The 23836-nt window shown below is 36.4% G+C and overlaps 1 protein-coding gene across 1 annotated transcript; it reads right to left on the bottom strand.

The window, feature by feature from the left end:
• Positions 1-4656: 4656 nt before the first annotated feature.
• On the bottom strand, positions 4657-17151 carry LOC110112493 (ATPase family AAA domain-containing protein 1-B). Its single transcript, XM_020844744.2, has 2 exons — positions 16840-17151; positions 4657-5045 (listed from the first exon to the last, which is right to left on the bottom strand). The coding sequence occupies exons 1-2, from the start codon at positions 17119-17121 to the stop codon at positions 4845-4847; spliced, it is 483 nt and encodes a 160-aa protein (XP_020700403.2). The 5' UTR covers positions 17122-17151; the 3' UTR covers positions 4657-4844.
• Positions 17152-23836: the final 6685 nt, after the last annotated feature.

Genomic DNA, 23836 nt, shown 5'->3' with positions numbered 1-23836 from the left:
GTTCCCAAGTCAATACACATTTGCCCTCCTGAAAGGAAGAAACCACAAGGGTATATAAGCTATAATATCCAAGTATTTTATTAATAATTTTAAATTTAATTTAATTTTATTAATTACTAATTTTATTAAGTTTACAATTTAACATTTATATTATGTCAAATTTATTCATAATGTTGTCAAAATGGGCACAAGGACCAATGCTTACTTAAGACACGAAGCCCTGCAGCCCTAGATAGTTTAGCCTACAAAACTTCAATGATAAGAATTTTGATTGTTAATTTAATGTTATTTATCAATTTAATTTTGTTAGATTAATGATTTACTAAAATTTTAATGATTTATTGAGTGTTCATATTTAATGAATATTTTAATGCATTTAACTAAAGGTCAATTTCTTGACTTTATTTTTCTCATGTTAAGATTTTAATTTTGAGAATTTTGATATGTTATATGATATTTTTAGATTTAAAATAATATTATTATAAATTTTTAAAGATCCTAAGTCAATTATGTACATCAAACTTGGGTTTACTAAATGGCAGACTAAATGATCTCTAAATTCAATAAAATTTGAAACAAAAATAGATGTATGCATACGTTTCAAACCCACTGAATTTGAGTTCATCAAAGCCTCCCTAGGTTGAGATATTAATCACCAAAACAAAATGTATTAATAGTATTGGTGATTTATTTTAGGATCTAAACTCAATAGATTTGGGTAAAATCAATAGTTAACTAACCCTTTAGCATAACATTGTAATCATATGAAAGATCACCCCTAATTCCCTATGAATTCTTGGTTGTGAATTTTTGAATTCATAGGTAAAATGATGACCAATAAATTTGGAAAATCCATTTGAACCTCTTAAACACATCCAATTGAATTGAAATTTTTTGGAGATGTGTTAACATATCTAAGAAACATTTCCTTTAATTTGTTCTCATGGTGACCTATGTATTATGTATAACTCAAGAAATACTCTAATTTGGTCGTATGGTAACCATGTATTATGGATAATTCAAGAAATACCCCAAGGATTATTTTAGAAATTATATTTAATGCACTACAGACCATGACTCAAGACCATGGGGTTTTAATAGTACTCCTTATGATGAATCCAAAAAGCCTAAGAATGTGCAAATTGGACAAGTAGAATAGGAGATATAATCTTTTAAAGATTTACTAATTTTCTAATGAAATTAAAACCTAAATTACACTATTAGATTCACTTTCCATGCGGCATGCTCTGATTGCTCACCCAATCATTAACACATTAACGGTATAAAGATAGAATTATTGTGAGCCTTCGTATCAAGGTCGAGAGGTTTGGATTTAAAGCCTCAAAACCATGGGATCGGAGTAAGAAACGAGATACGACGGAATCATGACCATCATTTGAAATGAGTGGTCCTGATTTTGTCTTCAACCTTCCATTCAACTTAATAATTATAGGTGTATTCCAGCCAAATCCTGGAGATCAACTAGGTATATTTGATTTAAACTTCATACAGAACATCAATAAAGTGAGAACTTTTAATCCAACTGTCTAATCTATATGGATTGAATGTTTCTTTCACACTTGCCCCGACCTAGCTAAAATGGAGTTTGGGAATAGATGATTACCTAATAAAAAGATCCAATTTCCCTTGGCCTTTCTTTAGGTTCGATCATATGAATCCTTGGAACGTTCCTTCTCAAAAAGTTTGGCCCAAGGAGAGATGGATTGAAATATGCTCTTTTACAGTGGAAGTGTCATTGGAGCTCACTCGAAACCACCCTAGGACCTCACACAGATAGTTAGGAAGTTAGGAGAAGGATGTTTTCACACTTAGGATGCATTTCGAAATGAGGTTACTAACCCTTATTTAGAGAAAAATAAGTCTATTTATAGAGTTTTAAAATAGATAAAGATGAGATTTCAACTTAACTCATACCCCCTATGACCAGTAGGTTGGGTCAAGGAGGTTTCAAAAGATTTAGGGAAGCATTCTTGATGTTCTATGGGCTTAAGTTCACTTGCGTTGCAAGGGTTGGTTCAACCTGCATGTCATATAGACAGTTTCATGAATTGCTACTGAATCCGACCAACACCTAGGGTCAGTTGAGGTGGATGGGCTTCTAGAGAATTCCTAAACTCAATTCATGTTCCACCTAGGCTTGGGAAGGTCAAGCATGCAATGTATCTTAGTTTAGGCACTTTGGATGACATTGGATTAGCTCAAATGAGTTTACTCGGGTTAGCTGAAATGCTGGGCTAACCAAGATAGATATCATGCACTATAGTGAATACAATGCAAGTGCTAACTTGGGTCAATTAGAACTAGGTTTAAAGTTGATTCAATGTAAGGTCATTTGATCACTTTGGTCAAGCCAAGTGGAAAACCCAAGTGGATTCAAGGCATGGGTGACCTAGGGTTAGCTTTGAAGGATCATATGGAAAGCCTTATAGGTCCAAATGGTTTGATAAAGACTTGGTCAAGAGATTTGCAAAGGGTTTCAATGTATGCAAGCTCGATCAACCTTGGTTGATTTAGTCAACCAAGTTGACTCATGGGTTGGGGTTTGGTTTATCACATTTTAATTGATGTGTTGAACACTTTGTAAGAGGTCTCAAGGATTGGGAAAGCATATATGTGTGAGATGCATATTAAAACATTTAAAGATGCATTTGGTCAATTTTAGTTGACTTGGTCAACTAGGTCAACCTATGGGCTAAGGTTGGGCTTAAGCCATTCCAAATGATATGTTGAACACATTGGAAAGGGTTCATGCAATGGTAAGGTTCATATATATGATCAACCTGAGTTAACTTGGTCAACCAAGGTTGATCATGTCATGAGTTTTAGTTTAATGTATGTCAAATGGTATTTTGATCATATTTGGAGAAGGTTGTATGGCCTAGTTTGATTGGGCCATATTAAGGTTTAAAGAAAATACCATTTCTAAGGTTTAGGGTTGTAGTGTTTTATGGCCAACCATGGTCAAGTATGATCAACCAGGATCCAATGTTGGTTTAATGGATCATGCCAAAGATTAAGATCATTATCAATGTGTTTAGAGAGGCTTCCAAGGTCAAAATCATAAGATGTCATGTTCAGAAGTATGTGTTATAAATATTTGAAGGTTTTGCAGCCTATGATAACACTTTGGGTTTTAAGGGTTAGGGATATGAAAATGCCTTCAAACTCATGTAGTTGACCCTGTGGGCATGCCTTATCAATATGCAAGTGAAAGATCAGGAATCCAAGGTCATTTGGTCAGGTTTCAAGGCAATTGAAACTTCTCCAAAAAAATAGGTTATGGCAAAGGGGTTTTAGGTTTGGCTCTAACACTAGATTTTGGAGCGTTGAATGGATTTAGTTACTGGATTGGATTTAGATTTGATGTTGATACTGATTTGAGGGAGATTATAACTTTTAAATGCTTAGATCACTGACAATCAATGATGATTATCATTGTTTGAACAGGAGATCAGGTGATAATCAATGGTGATTGTCTAATAATGAATTGGATGTTTGATTTGAATATGATCATTGTGTGTCAATGATTGAGGGTAGATTTGATTTTGAATTGATCGAATCACTGACAATCATTTGGTGATTATCAAGTGATTGATCACGTGACCAAATGACAATCAATGGTGACTATCCAGGGATGGTTTTTATGTCAATGATCAAGGTACTATGCCAATGCATGGTAAAGAATTTGATTTTGAGTTTGGAATGTAGTCTAATGATAATTTCTTGGAGATTGGTGTTTGATATAAGAAAATTGACCTCATTAAAATGAGTTCAACAGTCCCTACTACAAACTACAAGTCCATTATAGGCTTAACCATATGTAATGAGTTACACTTGAGTCCTATTGTGATGAGTCTAGGTAGTTACCCCCATGAACACTTCAAAGTTTTGGAAGAGGCGTGTATCACCTAATAAGGCGTCTTCTTTAAAAATAATCAGCAATGAGCATACTCTTCTACAAAGTTGCAACCAAATCGGTCATCACACATCAAATCTATCCATAGTAAGTTCATATATTGGCAAGTGCCTTTTTATATAGTGTTATAACCAAGCTCAACACCTAGGTGAATTTTAAAATCAACAAACACATAAATGAGCTACAGTACAAGTAAAAAAATAAAATATTTTATTTCATTTTATATGAAAATAATTGCATTTACATTTTCCCATAGGGAAGAAAAAAAAAAGAATATATATATATATCTATATATATAGAACCACTCATCCACTGAATATCCTTATCTTTACAACCCTAAATTTTATAATTTTTTTTTATGGCCAATATAAACGCCATAAAGTATAACAATCTCATCACCATATTATAAATGTTTTCCTTAAGTTTCAGCAGTAATTTTCTCACACAACAGGCCAGATGCTTTGCATTATATTTATTTAAAGGTATATTTAATTGCCAAAAAATATACCCCAACTAAATTTAAAACTGAATATCACAACGCTTTTTTTCGCAGATATTTTGAGAATAATGTACATCAATTATCCCAGAATTGTTCCCTACTTACCACAAATAAAGCCTCCCATACAGTACCAAGAAATAAAACTGTGAGAAGCAAAAGAAAAAAAAATTTATGAAAGATCAGGAAAAAAATGCTATAAATGCTAAACTTTTCGATGACATGAACAAAAAGACAGTTTTTGTGATGTATCTTCCATTACTTTCCAATCATATATAATTTATAAAGAGGCTAAGTAGTACAATTGGGTTATAAAATATATGCCATAACGGAAAACATTTGAAACCATCAGCTTCTCCTAAAGCAATACTAGACATGAACGCATAAAATATTTGAGGTAAAAAAAAAAAACTAAGGGTCATGAGCTTCAGACTGGTTGTTCATAATATGAGACATTATCTTTGAGATTTGGAAGATGGCATTCTGGACCTGAGTGTCATCTGAATCTGCCGGCTGGGCCCATGGAGGTGATTGTGAGCTTGATCTTTTATCTTTTCTGCCAATGGTTGACATAGCTTTCTCCAAGTCTGATTGCTTCAGTGCTCTTGGGCCCTGTATGAGGCAAAGGCAAATGCCATGAGATTCTGCTCTGCAATGTAGAGAGCTTTTTTCTGAGAATCAAATCAGTAACTTTTAAACAAAAATAAAAGTGAAATAATAATTATTTCATTCATGCTCTCTGATGGATTGAGGTAAACTTGAGGTGAATCCCCTACGAGTTGCAAAATGTCCTTCAAGCTCTAGTTGGTGAACTTAGGCCAAATGTTGATGATGATGGGAACACCATGTCAGCAAATGATATCAATTCAAATGAAGTTTCTCAAAATGGTGGAGATCGTCTGGGTGAGTTCCTTGGCTTCTATTCACTTAATGAAGTAGTCGACCATGACTAAGATGGATTTTCTTTGGAGAATAGATAGAGGAAATGGTCCAAACAAGTCCACTCCCCAGACGGCGAATAGCCCTAGGATGTTGATGGATTGCAGTTTGTGCGAAGGCTAAAGCTGTATGGGAGCAAACTTCTAACATTGCAAGCATTTATTAGAGAACTCTTCTGCATCCTTAAGGTTGGCCAAAAATAACCTTATCTAAGGACTTAATGGGCGAGTGTTCTTCCTTAAGAATGACTTCCACGCTCACCTCAGTGCTGCCTCCTTTTCCTTCTCTCGTATGCACCTCAAGTTAAGTGAGGTCGCCAATCTTCGAAATAACTCGCAGCCCATGAGAAAATAGTTCGCCACTTTGATCTTGAATTGTCTTGGGTTGCCAACTTCAACATTGATTACTCCAGTCTTTAAGTACTCAATGTAGTGATCGACCAAACTTGTTGAGCGACTTTCTTCAATTTACATAACATCTTTGATAGTTAGGCCTCGAGACCTTAAATGTTGGTTTCCCATCGGGATTCACTTGCTTTGAAAGGAGATTGAAGAGTTAGTTCTGGTCACATGGGATCTAAGAGATTTTGAAGAATTTGAGCTTGCTAATCTTGTCTTTATTTTAAATAGATACTTGTGTAATAGTTTGTCCCTCAACTCGTACTCGCCATTGATTTGATTGACCATGAATTATGAGTCGAAGTATACTTCCAACTAGGTTGCCCCAAGCCATGAGGCAAGTTGTAAACTAGAAAACAAAGCTTCATCCTTGGCGTGGTAGCTTTGAATTCTAAGCTCACGACCTGAGATATAATAATTCCTGTTGGGCATTTCAAAACCATGCCTAAACCAACCCTGGCTCCCAAAGGCACTGTTAACATATAAGATCCAGTGCTACTACGAGGGACCATCCCCACTAAATTGGCATCTACACAACTGAAATCTACAAGAAAATCGACAAGTCTCTGAGCTCTGACGGTTGTCCTTGGCGAGTAAGAGATTTGAAACTCGTTGAATTCCAAGAATAATTTGAGCAACCTACAGGAGTAATCTGACTTAGCAAGCACAATTTTAAGTGGGTGGTTAGTCACCACTTGAATAGGATGGACCTGGAAGTAGCGTCGTAAGTTCTTTCTCGTGCATACCACTGCCCACGCGAGTTTATCCATGATGAGGTATCCCAGCTCCACACCTCCAAATGTTTTGCTCACATAGTAAATTGGTTGTTATTTTATTCCCTCTTCTTTGACAAGCATGAATATGATAGCATCCTCACTGAGCCCCAACTACAACATTAGGTCCTCGTCTAGTCGCAGACATTAAAAGAGGTAGCAATAATGTGAGAACGAGCTTCAGCCATTAGAATATAGCTTCACAGTGCTTGCCCCAAGAGAGCATTTTCGCATTCCAGAGGACTTTGAAGAATGACGAGCATCTCTTATTGAATCTAGAGATAAAACTGCTAAACCTAGCGACTTGCCTAGTAAGTCGCCACACCTCCTTGGTCGTCTTGGGCAACTTCATTTCAAGGATGACCTTCATTTTACAAGAATTGACTTTGATGTCTTGAAGAGAAAGCCTATGAATTTTTCATATTCTACACCAAAAGTACACTTAAGTGGGTTCAATCACATGAACTTTTTCGAAGTAGCAAAGGTCTCCTTTCGATCTTTGATATGTTGGCTTGGTGACTTAAGCTTTATCAAAAGATCATCTAAACAGACTTCAATGTTTCTCCCTTTATGATCTCTAAAAATCTTTTCCATCATTTTCTGGTAGATGGCCCCTATGTTCTTCAGCTCAAAGGACATAACATTGTAGCAATGCAAGACCTTAATTGTGATGAAGGTTGTCTTCTCACAATCATCTAAATATATTTTGATTTGATGATAACCTGAGAAGACATCCAAAAAAATTATCACAAAATAACCCATTGCCAAGTTGACCAAAGTGTCAATTTTGATCAATGGGTTGTCGTCTTTGGGGCATGCCAAGTTCAAGCTCATAAAGTCCACACATTCTCCACTTACATGTTGCTTTTTTTTATCATTACAATATTAGAGATGTTGTCTAGGTATTGAACTTCTCTAACGAAGCCAACGCCTACAACTTCTCTACTATTTTAATGGGCTTGATGAATAAGGAGACTGTCTTTCTAATCTTTTGGTTGATAGGGCGAGCATCCCTCCTTACATTAAGTTGAGGGTAGGCAACATATTCGTTGATGCCAAGCATCTCTATAGGCATCCACACTAAAACATTGAGGTCATCCCTATGTGCTTGAATGAGCTAGCCTCTGTACTCAAAGCTAAAAGAAGTGTTGATTCTACAGGTTCTATCACACTTGCCCTATATGGCGCACACTTCTTCAGCTGTAACAATGGTCTCCAAACCTAGACCTCGCACCACTTCCAATTAGAAGACTTCTTCCATTGTAATTGCCACTTTGTCGACCACTCTCTAGTAGAAATTGTGCAATTGTCATGATGTCTTTCTCCGTCAGGAATTTGACTGAAAATATTCAATCAAGGCCTGGAAAATATGGCGTTATAAGTTGTTGGGGCATCGACTATGATGAGGCCGACCATCGCAGCATTTTGGTGGTTGCCCAAGCCTCAGGTAACTAGCAAGGAAAGTACTCCTTTGATGTTACATCGCACACCAACAAAACATAAACATAAAAAGATCTTGAAGTAGGGGTGACCTAAGAAACAAGCATGTTCATTTTTATCAAAAATGAATTTAAAAATAATAGTTATTGAACTCGTCATGTCTATCAGAATACTACCAATATGATAGTTGGTGACTACTACAATGACGGTCACAGCATCATTATACGAGTTTCCTCCTACTAGCTTATCATTTTCGTGAAAGGTTATGGGGCAACACCCATCGAGCTGCTACGATGTTGAGTTGAGCTCTCCTTTGAACTAGTGGGCAAGACTGCATGTTCTCAGCTCATGATGGCAAGAACCACTCATATTATATGAAATAAGTGAGAAGGCGCCAGGTCATTTGTGTTGCCCTCCAAATCAGATCAATGAGTATAAACTCCATCAATTTTCCTGCTTTGATCAATTCTTCCACTAGATCATAGTGGTGGTAACATTATTTATCATGGGAATACTCCTTATGGAAAGAACAATACCTAGAGGTATCGCTAGTATTGGCGGTAGCTTTCATTGGTGGCATGCTCCTAAGGAATTCCTTATTCTGTATGGCCTCTACAAGCTCGACCATTAAAACTCTCAGTGGAGTGTAAGTTGGGTAAGTGGAAGGTCAATGAGTAACCTCTTCATGATATGGGTGAGTAACACGAGAAAGTTCCTCAGTTCTTGGCAGAGGTGGCCATGTTATCCTCAATGGCCTTTGTTGCACGATCGCCCTCTGCTGCACGAGCGCCCTCTGCTGCTCAGAACATTGACGATCACATGACGGGGTTTATCTCTTGTCTCTCCTATCCCTAGGGCAAGTTCTTTCTCTTTCTCTTTCTCTTCCTCGATAGGAATCTCACTTAGGACCAATTTCATGAGGGCAAGTAGCTGTGGAAGACTCAACGACTCAGTTGTATTCTTTAGTATTTACATGACTATTGATTAGCTCCAACAGTTTGGCAAATGTCATTGGTTGGTACAAGCCAAGTGCATATCTAAAAGGACATTCTCTCATTCCTTGGGTTAAAACAGCCTAGGTGATTGCAAGCTCTAGATCTTTAACGTCGAGCATCTTTTTAGAATCTTAATATGAAGTTCCTCAACGATTCCCTAGGCTCTTACATCATCTTCAATGAAGACTGCGAGTTCTTTGGAAGCCTTTGGGCACTAGCGAATTGTTAACAAACATTTGCTTAAATTCAAAAAATGAGGTGATCACCCCTGAAGGCGAGTAAACCACCTAAGTGCTAACTCTTTAAGTGTCTTGAAGAAGAGATGGCACTTAAGAGCATCTTCTATGTTCGGTAGATAGGTCATAGACTCGAAATTCTCCACGCATTAGTTGTGAGGTCAGTTTCGCCTCTATACGACTCCAAAAGAGGCACTTTGCTCTTGGGAGAAAGGTTATACTCTTTATCCTCATCTTGGCGCAAGTGTGATAAACAGCTGGTGTAGAGGCGAGTGCACACTTCGAGCATCTCTATCAAGCTACCAAGTCAGATGATCCCTCAGGTACATTTCCACCTAGTGCTCTTCCTGCAAGGACACTCAAAGCACCCCTAATTGTCTTTATAAGTCGCTCCACCATCAACTACAAATCCCGACGGTGTATTCCATGTTGGTCATGTTCACTAATGGCTCATGCGGAGGTCGCCGTCAAGAAAAATCTATCTTATGGTCCTTGGTATCAATCTCACACCTAAGAGGATGTTATATTCAAATTTATTTTATGGATGATACCCGACTTTACTAGCAGATCAGCTTGGTGAGAATGGAGAACATATAACAAAGAATAGAGAATAATAAACTAGCAAAATCTTTACTATCTGAGTCAGTAATATAAGAGTAAAGTCAGAGTCCAAAGGGTTAAGGGAGTTCTATTCAAAAGTTTTCCAAAATCCCCCCAAATTGCTCATCATCACCTCTTATTTGTAGGATTTTGAGGACTACAGGGGCTATACAAAAAAAACTATAATATGGGCTATACAAAAATATTTGTACAATATTACATGCTAATCAATGACACAACATCTCCGGTTTGACTGTAGGAGAATGAAAAATAGCTAAGAAGGCAATTGGGGGTGTAATGAATTCTTTCAAAGGGATTATGAACCATATTTTGAAATCTTTTATTATAAAACTTTAAGTTGTTTACTTTGATGATAATAGATTTAAAATAAAACAGGAGAACATTTATGAATCTTAATAAAGTCTTTGAAAACTTAAAATATGAAAAATCATATGCTGTCACTTAATCCATTATATTCTTAGGATTTGAGGTATCTATTGATATAGGCAACGTTAAAACAATAAGAGATGAGCTAATAGCTACTAATATTCACGATATTTGAATTTTCCATAGATTGACTCCGTTTCTATTAATGATTTATCTTTTTATTTACTATCGTCATGGCATCAATTATTAATCATCTTAAAAACGGAGAGTTCAAATGAACTAAATTTGTTATGAGTGCCTTCAATGACATCTAAAAAAAAACTTGCTGATGTATTTCTGCTCAGATTACCATATTTTAATATTTTTTTCTGATTTCATGTGATGCATCTTAGGAATTGGAGTATTGATTAAGGATGGACAAAAAATTCATAATTTAATGAAAAATTAAATGAAAAAACAAGAAATATTCAAATTATGATGGAGATATTCAGATGTTATACTGTCTCTTCGGCATTGGAAACATTATTTTTTATCAAAGGAAATTTCTGAAAAGAGAAAAAAATATAAGCATGGCAAATGGGTCAAGTTCTGGTGGGAATACACTTGCATTAAAACATTACACTGAAACTAAGCAGGGTGGTTGTCATCCTGCACACCATTCTAGTTAAGGAAACAAGTTTCAATAGTTTTGAGGACAATTTATACAAATCGTAAGGTTTTCAGCAAAATATACAAAGATTTAATTAATATTTTGCTTATGTTTAATAAAAATTTCATGATAAATGATTTCTTTTTCAAGAAAACTTTATATCCCTGATTCATCTTTATAAGATTCTCTTCTTTTAGAAGTATATGCCAGCAGTACTATAGGGCATTTTGGTCGAGATAAAAAATAATGGCCACAATCGAGGATAGATATTATTGACTAATTTTGTAACAAGATAATGTGCATAACACATCACATTGTAGATCATGTAAAATGGCTAATGGTAATAAACACAAACATTAGTCATACAACATTACCTATTCCATATAAACCTTGAAAGGCATAAGTCTGAACTTTGTCATAGGATTACCACAAACACTAATGAAATGCAATTCCATTATTGTAGTGGTTAATTACTTTTAAAAAATGGTGCATTTAATTCCATGTTCTAAAATAGCAGGCACGTCCCATCTAGCAAAACTATATTTTAATGAAGCAATTAAGTTGTCCAAGTTACCTAAAATAATTCTATCGAATAAAAAATTTATGAGTTATACTTAGAAAAAAAAAACTCTATAAAATAAAATAAGAATTGAATTAAAATGTTCAACTGCTTGTCAACAACAAACAGATAGTTAAAAGTGAATTAATTATAAAAGATTGGGTGATTTTTTATGTTGTTTGACCAAAAAGCACACATCTGGGATTTGATATTACATTGACTAAAGTTTACATATAATTAATTTATGATGCACCGACACTTCTCCTCAAAGAGGTATGTAGTGTTTGACACTCCTCCGACACGTGTCGGACACGCCAAAAATGTGTCCGATTAAAAAAAATATTAAATACAAATTGGACACGCATATCCGACACACATATCTTAAATATTTTATGAATTTTTTTAAATATAATTTCTTGTATTTAAATTATTACATATTTAAAATATAAAAACAAAATTTCTTATTTCCTATCTACAACACTAAATCAATCGCCCGCACTTAATACCATTTTTATCGAATATTCTCATTTTCATTTCTCTTTGACGGGTTACAACTTTGATTTCACAACAATGTCCGATGTCATCTCAATATTGACGTCTGACGTCGTTACAACATCAACATTTCAAAACGATCTCCACATCAAAGTTTGACGTTGTCTTTACATTGAAGCTCAATGCTAGCAATTTATACACACACAACTTGACATCTCATGTTTGTCCAACGTCTTCTCAACATCGACGACCAACGCGCTCTCAACATCAATGAGAAACGTCATCTTAACATTTGAAACTCAACATTTACTACATAACATTAATGCATGACTCTCGACAGCATTGCCTTCTCCTCTCTCGATGATTGATAAATGGAATCGACTCTCGACTCTCGACATCCTAATATTAATCATTTTAAACACGAATTCTAGGTAAATAACTTATTATTTCTAAATTATTTTTAAAATTATACTTATTCAATTTTATACACAATTTTAAAATACAAAAACTATAATATTGTGTCCAACCCATGTCCGTGTCCTATATTTTCAACAATTAACGTGTCCAGTGATCATGTCATGTCGTATCCGTGTCGCCGTGTCCGTGTCTGTGCATCATAGTAATTAATATATTAATATGTCAATCTATACAAGTCCATTTGAAGTTGTTATGGGTTAAAACAACAATATCAAGCCATTATCCCACTACATGGGGTCGGTTACAAGAATCATTTTTATCCATTAAGTTCTGTTAACGGTCAAATTATCATTTAAATCTAATAAATAAAGATAATTCCTAATATTTTCTAACTAATACTTTTTAAGTATACCTCTACCTTACTTAACATAAGATAAATTTAATAAATCTACTCTCCTAACTGGGTCATCGGAAAGCCTCCATGAACAAACCTTCTAAGGCGGCTCTCTCTAATCTTATCTTCCACTAGAGCTACTCTCTTTAATCTTATCTTCGATGAGTTATTAGACTAAAAAATCAATAGACCTTCATTAACTTTTCTTTTGAATTTTCACAATAATTTGCAAAGCATAAGCATAATTGGAATGAAAATATTCACAAGAAACAAATAATTAATTATGAAAATTATAAGTATATTATTAATGCACAGGAAATATGTGGAATTAAAACTAGTAAATAAGGTAATGGTACATGTAAAGCTAGAGAGATTTCCTATTGGAGTTTTTAAGAAATTATCTACAGGAAATCTATGATGCAACGACACGGACACGGCGACACGGACACGACACGGACACGAGACACGACAATTTTTAAAAATATAGGACACGGGTGTGGCGTGGACATGGCATAATAATTTTTTAATATAATATATAAAAATTAAGATGACATTATAGTAAAAATGTCAAGCAATAATAAATCAATTTCATGATAAGTTGATAACTTGTTTAACTTATAACATAAAGATGTTTAGTACAAAATGTCTAGTACAAACGCAAAAATATAAGCAAAAAACCATTTAATACAACATGAAGGTCTAACTACTCAATAAAGGGAATGATAAAATTAGATTCAGATGTTGGTTTTTGGCCTTCAATATCATCATCATTGAATATCATTGCTTCCAACTCTGATTCATCTAGAGAAAGATTTGCAACCTCCAATAATCCCATATCATCAAGGCACTCGAACCCATCTCCAGCAACATCCCACATCTTGTTATCACCTGTCATATAAAGTGGGGTTTTCCTTGATAGAAGACGAAGATTTGTATGCACATAAACTAAATCTTCAGCACGTTGTGGAGTTATTTTATTCCTCTTCATTGATTGAATAAATGAGTATGTGCTCCAATTTCTCTCACAACAGGAAGAGGATGATACTTGACCAAGAAGTTTTATTGCTATTGTTTGAAGAAGCGGTGCTGAAGCTCCATGAATCAACCACCACATTTTTGGATCCATCCTCCATCTATCAACCAAAGATTCTTGATCACCAAAATCCTTTAAATATCCAAAGAACTTTGCAAGTTATATATTAATTTTTTATCCAAAAAAATCACAACATGAATAAAACAATATACCGGTCTGCTGGGGGTCCAAGGGGGCGCTGCCCCCTGGCGGGGTTCAACTTACGGTTAGGTCGCGGGGTTAAGGGGCAGCACCCCTGCAAGGGTTTCCGGGGGCAGCGCCCCCGAAACAAAATTTTATTGTAAGAGTAATTTTGAAGTTCTGCTTGTTTTTAAAGTTCGTAAGTTGTTTGTATGTGAAGATACCGAGTGGTACCAAGCATGTACCTAGCAGTACCGAGCATATACCTAGCAGTACCGAGCATGTACCTACCAGTACCGAGCATGTACCTACCAGTACCGAGCAATACCGAGCATGTACCTACCAGTACCAAGCAGTACCGAGCATGTACCTACCAGTATCGAGCATGTACTGAGCAGTACCGAGCATTTACTGAGCGGTACCGAGCATGTACCTAGCGATACCGAGCGGTACCGAGCGGTACCGAGCATGTACATCAGGTTTTTCAACAATGAAGAGAAGAAATAGCGAAATCCACTTACAGTTCTTGGCTCTCTTGCGCGCAGAAGGTGCTCTGTTTGGCCTTGATTGCAAACTTTGCCTCGAATGACAGCAGAAATAACGCAAGAACGAAGGAATGAAAAAGACAAGCTCTGCTTGGCCGAGCAGAAATGACGAAGGAACGGGAGGCGAAGGCAGCGGGCTCCGTTTGGCGTCGACTGTGAGCTCTCCTGGTCCGCCCTAGAAGATTTCTTTCGTGGATCGGAAAAATAGGGCTTCTCGTTCGCGAAAAGGCTAAATAGAACGGACGATTTTATCATTTAATAATCGGACACGCGACACGCATGTCGGACACGCGACACGCGTGTCCGATTTAAATTTTAATGTTTTAAATTCCGACACTCCAATGCCGTGTCGGACACGTGTCCATGCCGTGTCCGACACGTGTCCGTGTCCGACACTGCATACCCTCTTTAAGAGGCGTGTCGGTGCATCATAGCAGGAAATGCAAGGCCTTAAAATGTTTTGCAATGAATTGAGTCTGACATTTACAAATTAAAAATTTCAAGAAGTATTGATATTAGACATATCTTCAATTTATTTGATTTGATTATATTTCATGAACCTATAGCTAATAGCTTATATTCTTTTCTCTTAGTTTTCCCTCGTGAATTCACATATCCAATCTATTACAAATGATGAAATTGTGCCCACAAATAATGGTGGAAATCAAAGGTACCTTATTCCTTAGTGTGATAGATTTGTATGCAATGATTCATAAACTACTTTGTAAGAAGTCCAACAAAGTCGATTTTTTCAAATCAGGCAGATTTGATTGAAATATGAAAGTTTAATAGAATCAAAATTATAAAAATGATGACTCATATGAATTAATCATTTGTTATGTTATTCTACATAAAGAATGCCTATTATATCAATTCACATACAAACAATATATGACATTCAGTATTTTAAAGAAATTGTCAAGTATAACTCACTATGAAATAATTCAAACAGCCCAAAAAAGTCTAGTTAACAGCTAAAGAGTTCAGAATCACCAGCACAATGTGAAGTGCTATAATTCATTATTATTTTCTCACAATGTTATAAGCACAATTTAGTCGATCCTCCAGCACTATTGTTTCCCCATATAGTCTTTGCCCACTTAGCCACCTCTATATTTTGTCGCTAATTCTCTTAACCACATGAACCAAGCATTTCCTTCACATGTCCTTATCAGTACTCTAGTGTGTTTCTAATGACTACTTGGTTAGGTTGCCATGCCGCCCTGCACTCCTTGTTAAATCAGCTACAATCTCACATTACCTTTTGCCTAGGACCTCTGTTGCTCACTACTTCAGAAAAAAATTCCTAACAGATTAATAATACAAATCTGGAAGGGGTGAAAAAGTTTTAAATTCATGTTGACGATTGTTTTGAGTTACTATTTAAAAAATTTTCTCCTTTAAAGCATATGAGAAAGACCTTGAGGCATCTAAAGATCATTAAGAGGTGAATTTTGAATGTGCAAGTGCTAGTTAAATTTGTATTCTTCAAGTGCTTCACATGTGTGGATGACAACGTCCTAGGGGGGGATGTGAGGAGAGGGGAGACTCCATATCATAGTTGTTTCCTTTGGGGTGATTTGTATCTTCATTATTGTGGAAGTTTGAAACTCAAGGGGAATTAATGAAAATGTTTGAATTCATGTTAGACGTATTGAGACCTGTTCTTTTGAGTAGAAATTTAAAACTTTTGCAATGTTTTCTTTTTTTTAATTTTCTTATTTTTTTATTAGCCATTGGTTTTGCATTTTGATTGAAACTGTATCAAGTGATATAATTTTGAGAGTGAATTTAGTCATTTGAGTTTTATTATTCTTCATAGTTTTTATATAGACTTTCAGATTTTAAGTTGTTAAATTATCTCATCGAATAAACAAAGTTTTTTTTTTTTTTTGTACTTACAATAGAAGCAATAATTTTTGCCAAAATTACCTATTAATAGCCTACGAATTGTGATGTTAAGTTGTTTTGATTATCATCCTAAGTTGCATTCAAAATCCTAAACTCACCTACTTTTTGGTGTAAAGTGTTGTGTCAATGGATAATAACTATTCATTTATAACCTTCAGCTTCAGATGAAGCATCAAAGAATCTCACCACCATCTTAGAACTTAATTTTAAGCTTGTTCAATCCCCACCCCACCAAAAAAACTTGACTTATTTTAGGTAGCAACATTGTTAATAAGAATAATAAAAGTAGAACATAAGCTCAAATCTACTCTTTGCAGAAAAGTGTTGTCATTTACTATTGTTATCCCAAAATCCAGTGATAAAACTAACATGAAATTGAAACAAATGTAGTTCACTAAGTATTTGGAAAAGTATGAAATATTATGCAAAAAAAGGCAAAGAAAGCATGGGAAGCTTACATTGTAGCTTTCTCCATCCTTCTCAGCTTGCAAGAACTCTCTAACTGGAATGTAGGCTGCATGTTTGCAAAGCTCAAAAATATCTGAGCCCGTAAAACCTTCACATAGGCGAGCTATGTTATCATAGTCAATATCTTCATCTATCTTTTCCCCCTTTAAAATCACCTGCAATATCTTAGATCTCTCACTTTGATCTGGTCTTCCAATTTCAAAGGTCTGGGGGAATCGCCTAAGTATTGCTTCATCCAGTTCACTTGGCCTGTTTGTAGCAGCTAGAACCATGACACGTGCATTCTCTGTGACCTCAAAATTTTATCATTTTTATGGTATCTAAGTTAAAATTTCCAATAAGGAAAGGTATCATAAAAAGATAATAAAGAATAAAACATGGTGCACAACGTCTTACGATGATCAAACTATTTGTATCATCCACGTGTATCCACTAACATGCTCGCAAAGATGAGCCGTGTAGCTTTTCAATCATTTAGCATGTTATCAAATAACAATTGTGCCAACTAAATACAAATGGCAAAAACACAGAACGCAGTTGACCTTGTATTTATGCTTTGAAATTTTCTGATATGTACGTTTTTTAACCTTACCAACATACATGCACAAAAAAAAGTTTCAAATTACAAGTAGAAATGGCAAATCATGCAAACCTAGCTTTTGAATTTGTTCTAACAAGTAATGGACTCCAAAAGATACAAACTTGTCACCAAAAATTCTAGCTAAGGCAGTATACTGGCTGTTCCCGGACTGAGGTCAAGTTTGATTATGGCTGGAGTACGGTGCTTTATGTTTCTCCATGTGTGAAGTTCAAGAGTTTATAACTGATTTGCGGCCAATCAATTATCAATAAAGTTATCTGGAATAGATTTCAATCCTCAAAAAAAAGTTTTTTGTAAGATAAAATTTCCTCTGATTTGAAATTGATGCCAATACTTGTAAAAGATGAAACGATATCAATATTTGAGACATGATTCTAACGCAAAAGATTGGAACAAATGACCCAATACCAATCAACATAGATGTCTTTATGAAGCCAAGGATAAGCAAAATTAGACTTTGGCACCTTGTCATGTTACGAACTCCTATGCAAAGATTACGAAATTGAGACTGATGCAACAAGCTAAGAGACAAACCAATGCAAAAATGGAGCTATGACAATTGTGTAGTCTATAACAATATTGAAATGAAAGAACCAAATGGTGGAAGTGATGCCCAATAATTTCCAGATGTTCGAAGTCCCAACATTAGAAATTTGGAAACTGGATTGAAATGCCTTCACAATAAATTATGACGTCATGAAGTAAAAACTACCCAGATAATTACGTTTCAAAAGGTTCACCAAATTAGCTTTCACTTCTCTAACGTCAAGCTATAGTTGGCATTGTTTTAGTTGAAGTGTAAAAAATTATTGTGACATTGATATAGGTGACAAAATGACTGAAATAAATATTATTATAATATGATAAACTAATCATAAATAACATATAATTAATCAAAATAGTAAATCTAGTTACTTATTAAATTAAATAGATAATTTCATGTAAATACTTTCTGAGAAGCCCTTTAAACTACCATTTAAGGAAAGCTGTTTTTCAATTGTCATGCATCTGAATTTTTTCTTATAGCAATAAAACCAAACGTCTTAGTGCTACTTTTTCTGTCAAAGAAGCACAAATCATTGTTGCCAAACGGACCATTAGATAGTACGTCTAGGTAGAATCCTGCAGTGCGTTCCAATAATTGATTCTAAAGTCCTGTAATTAGACTTTTTGTCTAGGTTTGTGGCGTAAAACTCCTAAATGTGATCTCTGCTTCACATAATGCTACACGGCCTATATGCATTCATATCCCCTGTTTCTCAATAACTTATGCTAGAGTAACTGGCCCTAAAATTTATCTATGTAATCTTCTGATTCAGATCTTTTATAACAAGGCTGCTGGTGCAATCTGTTCTTATACTTATTAAGTTATATCTATTGTCAACTTAGTGATTTTAGGTTTATTATATGGATTTTTTGAGGCATTATAGGGACGATTGATTAACTAAATTTTTACCCGTCACCTAAACTTCCGTAATTGTTGACTATTATTCCTTCAATTACAGTGCAAGAATTGGTTGATAACTTTCAGTGGTAGAAGCCTTGTGAGAGTTCGTTAGTTAATTTTTTTTCTGGTTTCCTTTTTTTGTCCGTATATTTTGGGATTAAGCTGATAGGAAGTGTTTGTAGAAATTTAGGAAAAGCATTAGCTGAAATCTGATTTCAACAATTTCAGAAAACCAACGACAAAAAAATCAAGAATAGAATACACAAAAATATTTTTTATTAACATTTTTATGAAAGAAAGACAAGATACAAGTGGATCTTCAATTAGAGAGGAAGATCCAGCTCTCCCAAATCTCTAGCCGCTGGCTAGAGCTCAAACACACTAAGAACAATTTAAATTCAGCAAACAACACATACCCCTAACCTTAAGAAAATCACCTAGTTAAAGCAAACAATAAACAAAAAATACCCAAATTCCCTCCCAAATTTGACATATTTCCTTAATTATTTCCTCTCAAATAAATCCTTAAATATGAACCCAAATATGTCTTCTTTAATTATGAAATATTTTCTAATTAATCCACTCCAAATCAGACCCTAAAATATGTCCTATTCAATTAGGAAATATTTCTGAATTAATCCCCTCTAAATTAGTCCTCCTCTCCTCTGTCTCCCGCTCCCGTCGTATCAATAACACCCCCCCACCAAAAAAAAAAAAAAAAAACTTCACCATATCGTTAAGGTGGAATGATAGAAAATGACTGAAGAATACCTTGTCTCTAATGGGGGGCCACCTGGCCAGCCCCGAGTCTCAGACCTCCTCTAGGCTCTGCAGCTCCACCAAGTAGCCCAGCCCTGCTCCTTGTATCGCCTTGGCAATGGTCTTGAGTGAAACCATAGTTTTGGACAGGCTAGGATCCCCTCTAATAACACTTTCCTCCCTTCAACCTCAAACTCCATCGTTAGCGTTTGTCAATCAATCTTGGTAGCTCCAAATATCTACATTCATTTCATTCCCAAGATGACATCAATGCTCCCTAGCTCCAATGGGATAAAGTGATCCCTCACCCAGACTCCCTGTATGGTCAGAACCACCCACCTACACACTCCTCGACCTATCTCCATCTTCTCAGTGCCCATCATCGCCCCATATTACCCTGCACCTACCAGTATCACCCTCAATTGGTCTACGACCTGGTTGGAAATGAAATTATGGGTAGCCCCACTGTCTATCAACACCTGTTATTTCTCCTCTTACTTTAATGATGCAATTCGAAGAGAATCTCATAACTCAGTTCAAGGAGATCTTTGCCCTATCTAAATGCATCTTTTCCCCCTCCACCCATCCCTCATTCTCACCTCCCTCCTAAGCTTCCTCTTCATCACTTACGGTGAGAACCTAAAGAATTTGATCCTTACACTTGAGCTCGTGTGTGTACCTTTCATCACATTTGAAACATAACCCTTTGCACGCCTATCCTACGCCTCTATTTCTATAAGATGAATGAAGTTGTCTCTAGGGCGAACTCTAGTGTCCTTCTCCTTTGGTGCTTCCCTTTGAAACAACACCGTCTGGGTTCTCGGTGCTAGGATGGTAGAGGTACTCCTGTAAGCCCCTCCCATGATGTTGCTCTTACTGATCTTCTCCCTATGATATTTTTCCTCCACCCTTTCAGCAAGCTTCATTGACTCTCTCAACCCTGAGCTCTGCTTGTATGTCCTCCCTAAGCCCCTTCATAAAATTCCCTTCCAACTCTTCCTCAAAAATTCCTCTAAGTCTCCCCGACAGCAACTCAAACTTCTTCCGATACTGCATAAATGTCCCCTCTTGAGTTAGGGCATAGAATTGTTCATGGAGGTCTCCTTCCTGAATGGTTCAAAAATTCTCCAACAAGCACTCCTTAAATTCCCCCCATGAATAGATCAGATATCGAGCCTCCCTCCACTAAAACCAAGCTAGGGCTTTTCCCTCCAAACATAGCCCTACCGCCATTGAGTTTTTCCCCTTTCGTTAGGCTGTTGATCTCAAAATAATGCTCCACCTAATACACCTAACCCTGAGCATCTTCCCCTTCAAACACTGACATCTTCAACTTTCTCGATCTCGCATCCATACCCTAATTGCTCTCCCTCCATTAGTTCCTCCTATGTAATGATGGTGTGAATCTCTCTCTTCCTCCCGTGGCTGATTTGGACCCCATGACTCCCCCCAACCATTACCTCCTCCATTCCACCTCACCCCATGCCTAGTTAGTCTCCCCAAAGGATTCGGCCTCCCCCCTCCTTACTGTCTTTCTTTCGAAATACCCTGATTCGCCCACCAACAAAGCCTCCTGTGGAGGTCCTTAATGGAAAACACTCTCCACTAATCCACTTCATCATTGTCCTCCGAAATCTCCTTCCCTTTTGGTTCAGCCTCAGAACCACCGGTGAGGCTTTTGATTGCATTTCAATCAACTTCTTCATCATGTCTTCCATATTTTTGAATTGGCTATCTATTGACGAGAGCCTCCCTTTCATGCCAGAATATCTTTTCTCCACCCCAGCTTTGACATTTTCCATCTCGCCTTCCAACAGCTCTATTTTCTTTGTTGCCATTCACGATTTAGGTTCCAAACAGTGAAAAACAACAAAAATTGATGAATCCAATCTTCAAAAAGAGAAAATCAGCAAGGTGGGAAGAAAAATGCAGCAGAAATAAGCAATGGCCACTTAAATTTCAGCCCAATACATCGCTCTAATACCAATTTGATAGGAGGTGCTCGCAGAAATTTAGCAAATACCTTAGCTGAAATATGATTTTTGCAATTTTAGAAAACCAACGACAAGAAAACCAGGAATAGAACACACAAAAAACACTTTTTTATTGACATTTTTAAGAAAGAAAGACAAGATACAAGTGGATCTTCAATTGAAGAAGAAGATCTAGCTCTCCCAAATCTCTGGCCATCAAGTAGAGCCCAAATACCCTAAGAATAATCTAAATTCAGCAAACAACATATACCCCTAAACCTAGGAAATTCACCTACTTAAAGCAAACAATAAATAGAAAATACCCAAACAGCCCTCCCCCAATTCCCTCCCAAATATGTCATATTTCCTTAATTATTTCCCTCCCAAATCAGCCATTAAATCTGCCCCCAAATATGCCTTCTTCAATTATGAAATGTTTCCTAATTAATCCCCTCCAAATTAGCCACCCCAAATCTACGAACAATTATTAGGTTCGGTGACCGGACGTAGCTCTACGTGCGGTCACCACTGAGATCGCGCCACGTGCTCTTATGCTTTACCGCGCGGCCCAACAACTTGACCCGGACCGGAACCGGGAATGCTATGTTCGCGTATTGCTAGGTATTACTCGGTATTTGCTCGGTATTGCTCGGTATTGCTAGGTATTGCTTGACAATAACGAGAAATACCGCTCTGTGAAGACCAATACCGAGCAATACCGAGTAATACCGAGTTTTTCTAGAAAAACTCGGTATTACTCGGTATTGCTCGGCATTACTCGGTATTGCTCGGTATTTGTCTTCACATAATGGTATTTCTCGTTATTGCCGAGCAAAATCGATAAATACCTAGCAATACCGAGCAATACCTAGAATAACGGGTTGTCATGGATTTAAAAAACGCACGTGCGACATACCCACCATTCGCTGGGTCGGCTCCGCGGATTTATGCCTGCTACATGGCGTGATCTCAGTGCCGGCCGAACGTAGCTCTACGTCCGTTCACCGGACCAAATAAAAGTTCCAAATCTACCCACTTTAATTAGGAAACATTTCTTAATTAATATCCTCCTAATCAGCCCCCCTCCCCTGAGCCTCCTGCTCCCACCATCTCATAGGCTTATGACTGTCAATATATTTTCTCGAATCTTTTAATATTTAGTTTTTTTTTTCTAGTTACTTATTCCAGTGATTGATTCTCAAGTTTCGCCATTATACTTTTTTCCTAGCTTTGTGACATGAAACTCCTATATGTGATCCCTATTTCACATACTATCATGTGCGTCTCCTGCAATCCTGTGCTACAGAAACAATATGCATTCATATTCCCTGTTTCTCACTCTTTTACACTAGAGTTTTTAAACCTAAGACTTATCCATGCAATCTTCTATTGTGGGTCTTCCATCACTGGACTACTTACACTTATTGAGCTATATCTATATAGTGAACCATATTTTATGTTCATAAATATGGATCTTCTTAAGCATGCAAGAGATAATTGATTTGATAAACAAAATTTCTACTTGCCCCACAAACTTGCGTGATTGTTGGTTGACTAATACTTCTTCGAGTGGGATTCAAGTATTGACTGACAACTAATGGAGAAGACATCTGTAAGACTTGGATCTTTAATTATTTAGGTTTTTTTTTGTTTTTGTTAATTTTTTTGGTTATATATTTTGTGATTAGGTTGCGTGCATGATTGATTTTGATCAAATCTATTACAATCTAGAATATTCAAATTAAGGTGTCAATGCGGGCTCCGAAAATTCGGCCCCGGCCTCCCCGCCGTTCTTCTTATTCGGCGAGGGAGTTTTAACGAACTAAGTTCCGAGGTAAATTTTGGAAGGCAGATGGGTTTGTAGATAAGACACTACCCAGAGATTTCGCCCTCATTTTGTGAGGACTTTATGATCTGAGTTCTGGTTTCCTATAGGCGCAAGCCCCTATAGTTAATTACCCCTCCCGATCACGAGAGAGAACTTTCGATTAAGGCTAGTCGTCAATCAGATACGTATAGAGAAACGTGCATCTGGCATATAGTAGCAGCATGCGTTTAGGATATTGGTAGAATTTGGATTTGATTATTGGGTTTGGATTTGGGAATTTGGGAAATGTTTAGAAAGTTCAATATTTAAAAATAGGAAATTTCACCACCTAGCACTTAAAGCGGATGGTGGGGGAATGGATGATGGGCCCGATCAAGAT

The sequence above is a fragment of the Dendrobium catenatum genome, unplaced genomic scaffold (genome assembly GCF_001605985.2).
Source record: "Dendrobium catenatum unplaced genomic scaffold, ASM160598v2 fragScaff_scaffold_908, whole genome shotgun sequence".
Classification (NCBI taxonomy): Eukaryota; Viridiplantae; Streptophyta; class Magnoliopsida; order Asparagales; family Orchidaceae; genus Dendrobium; species Dendrobium catenatum.
Note: the sequence above shows the minus strand (reverse complement) of the source record. Positions and strands in the feature narration are given on the sequence as shown.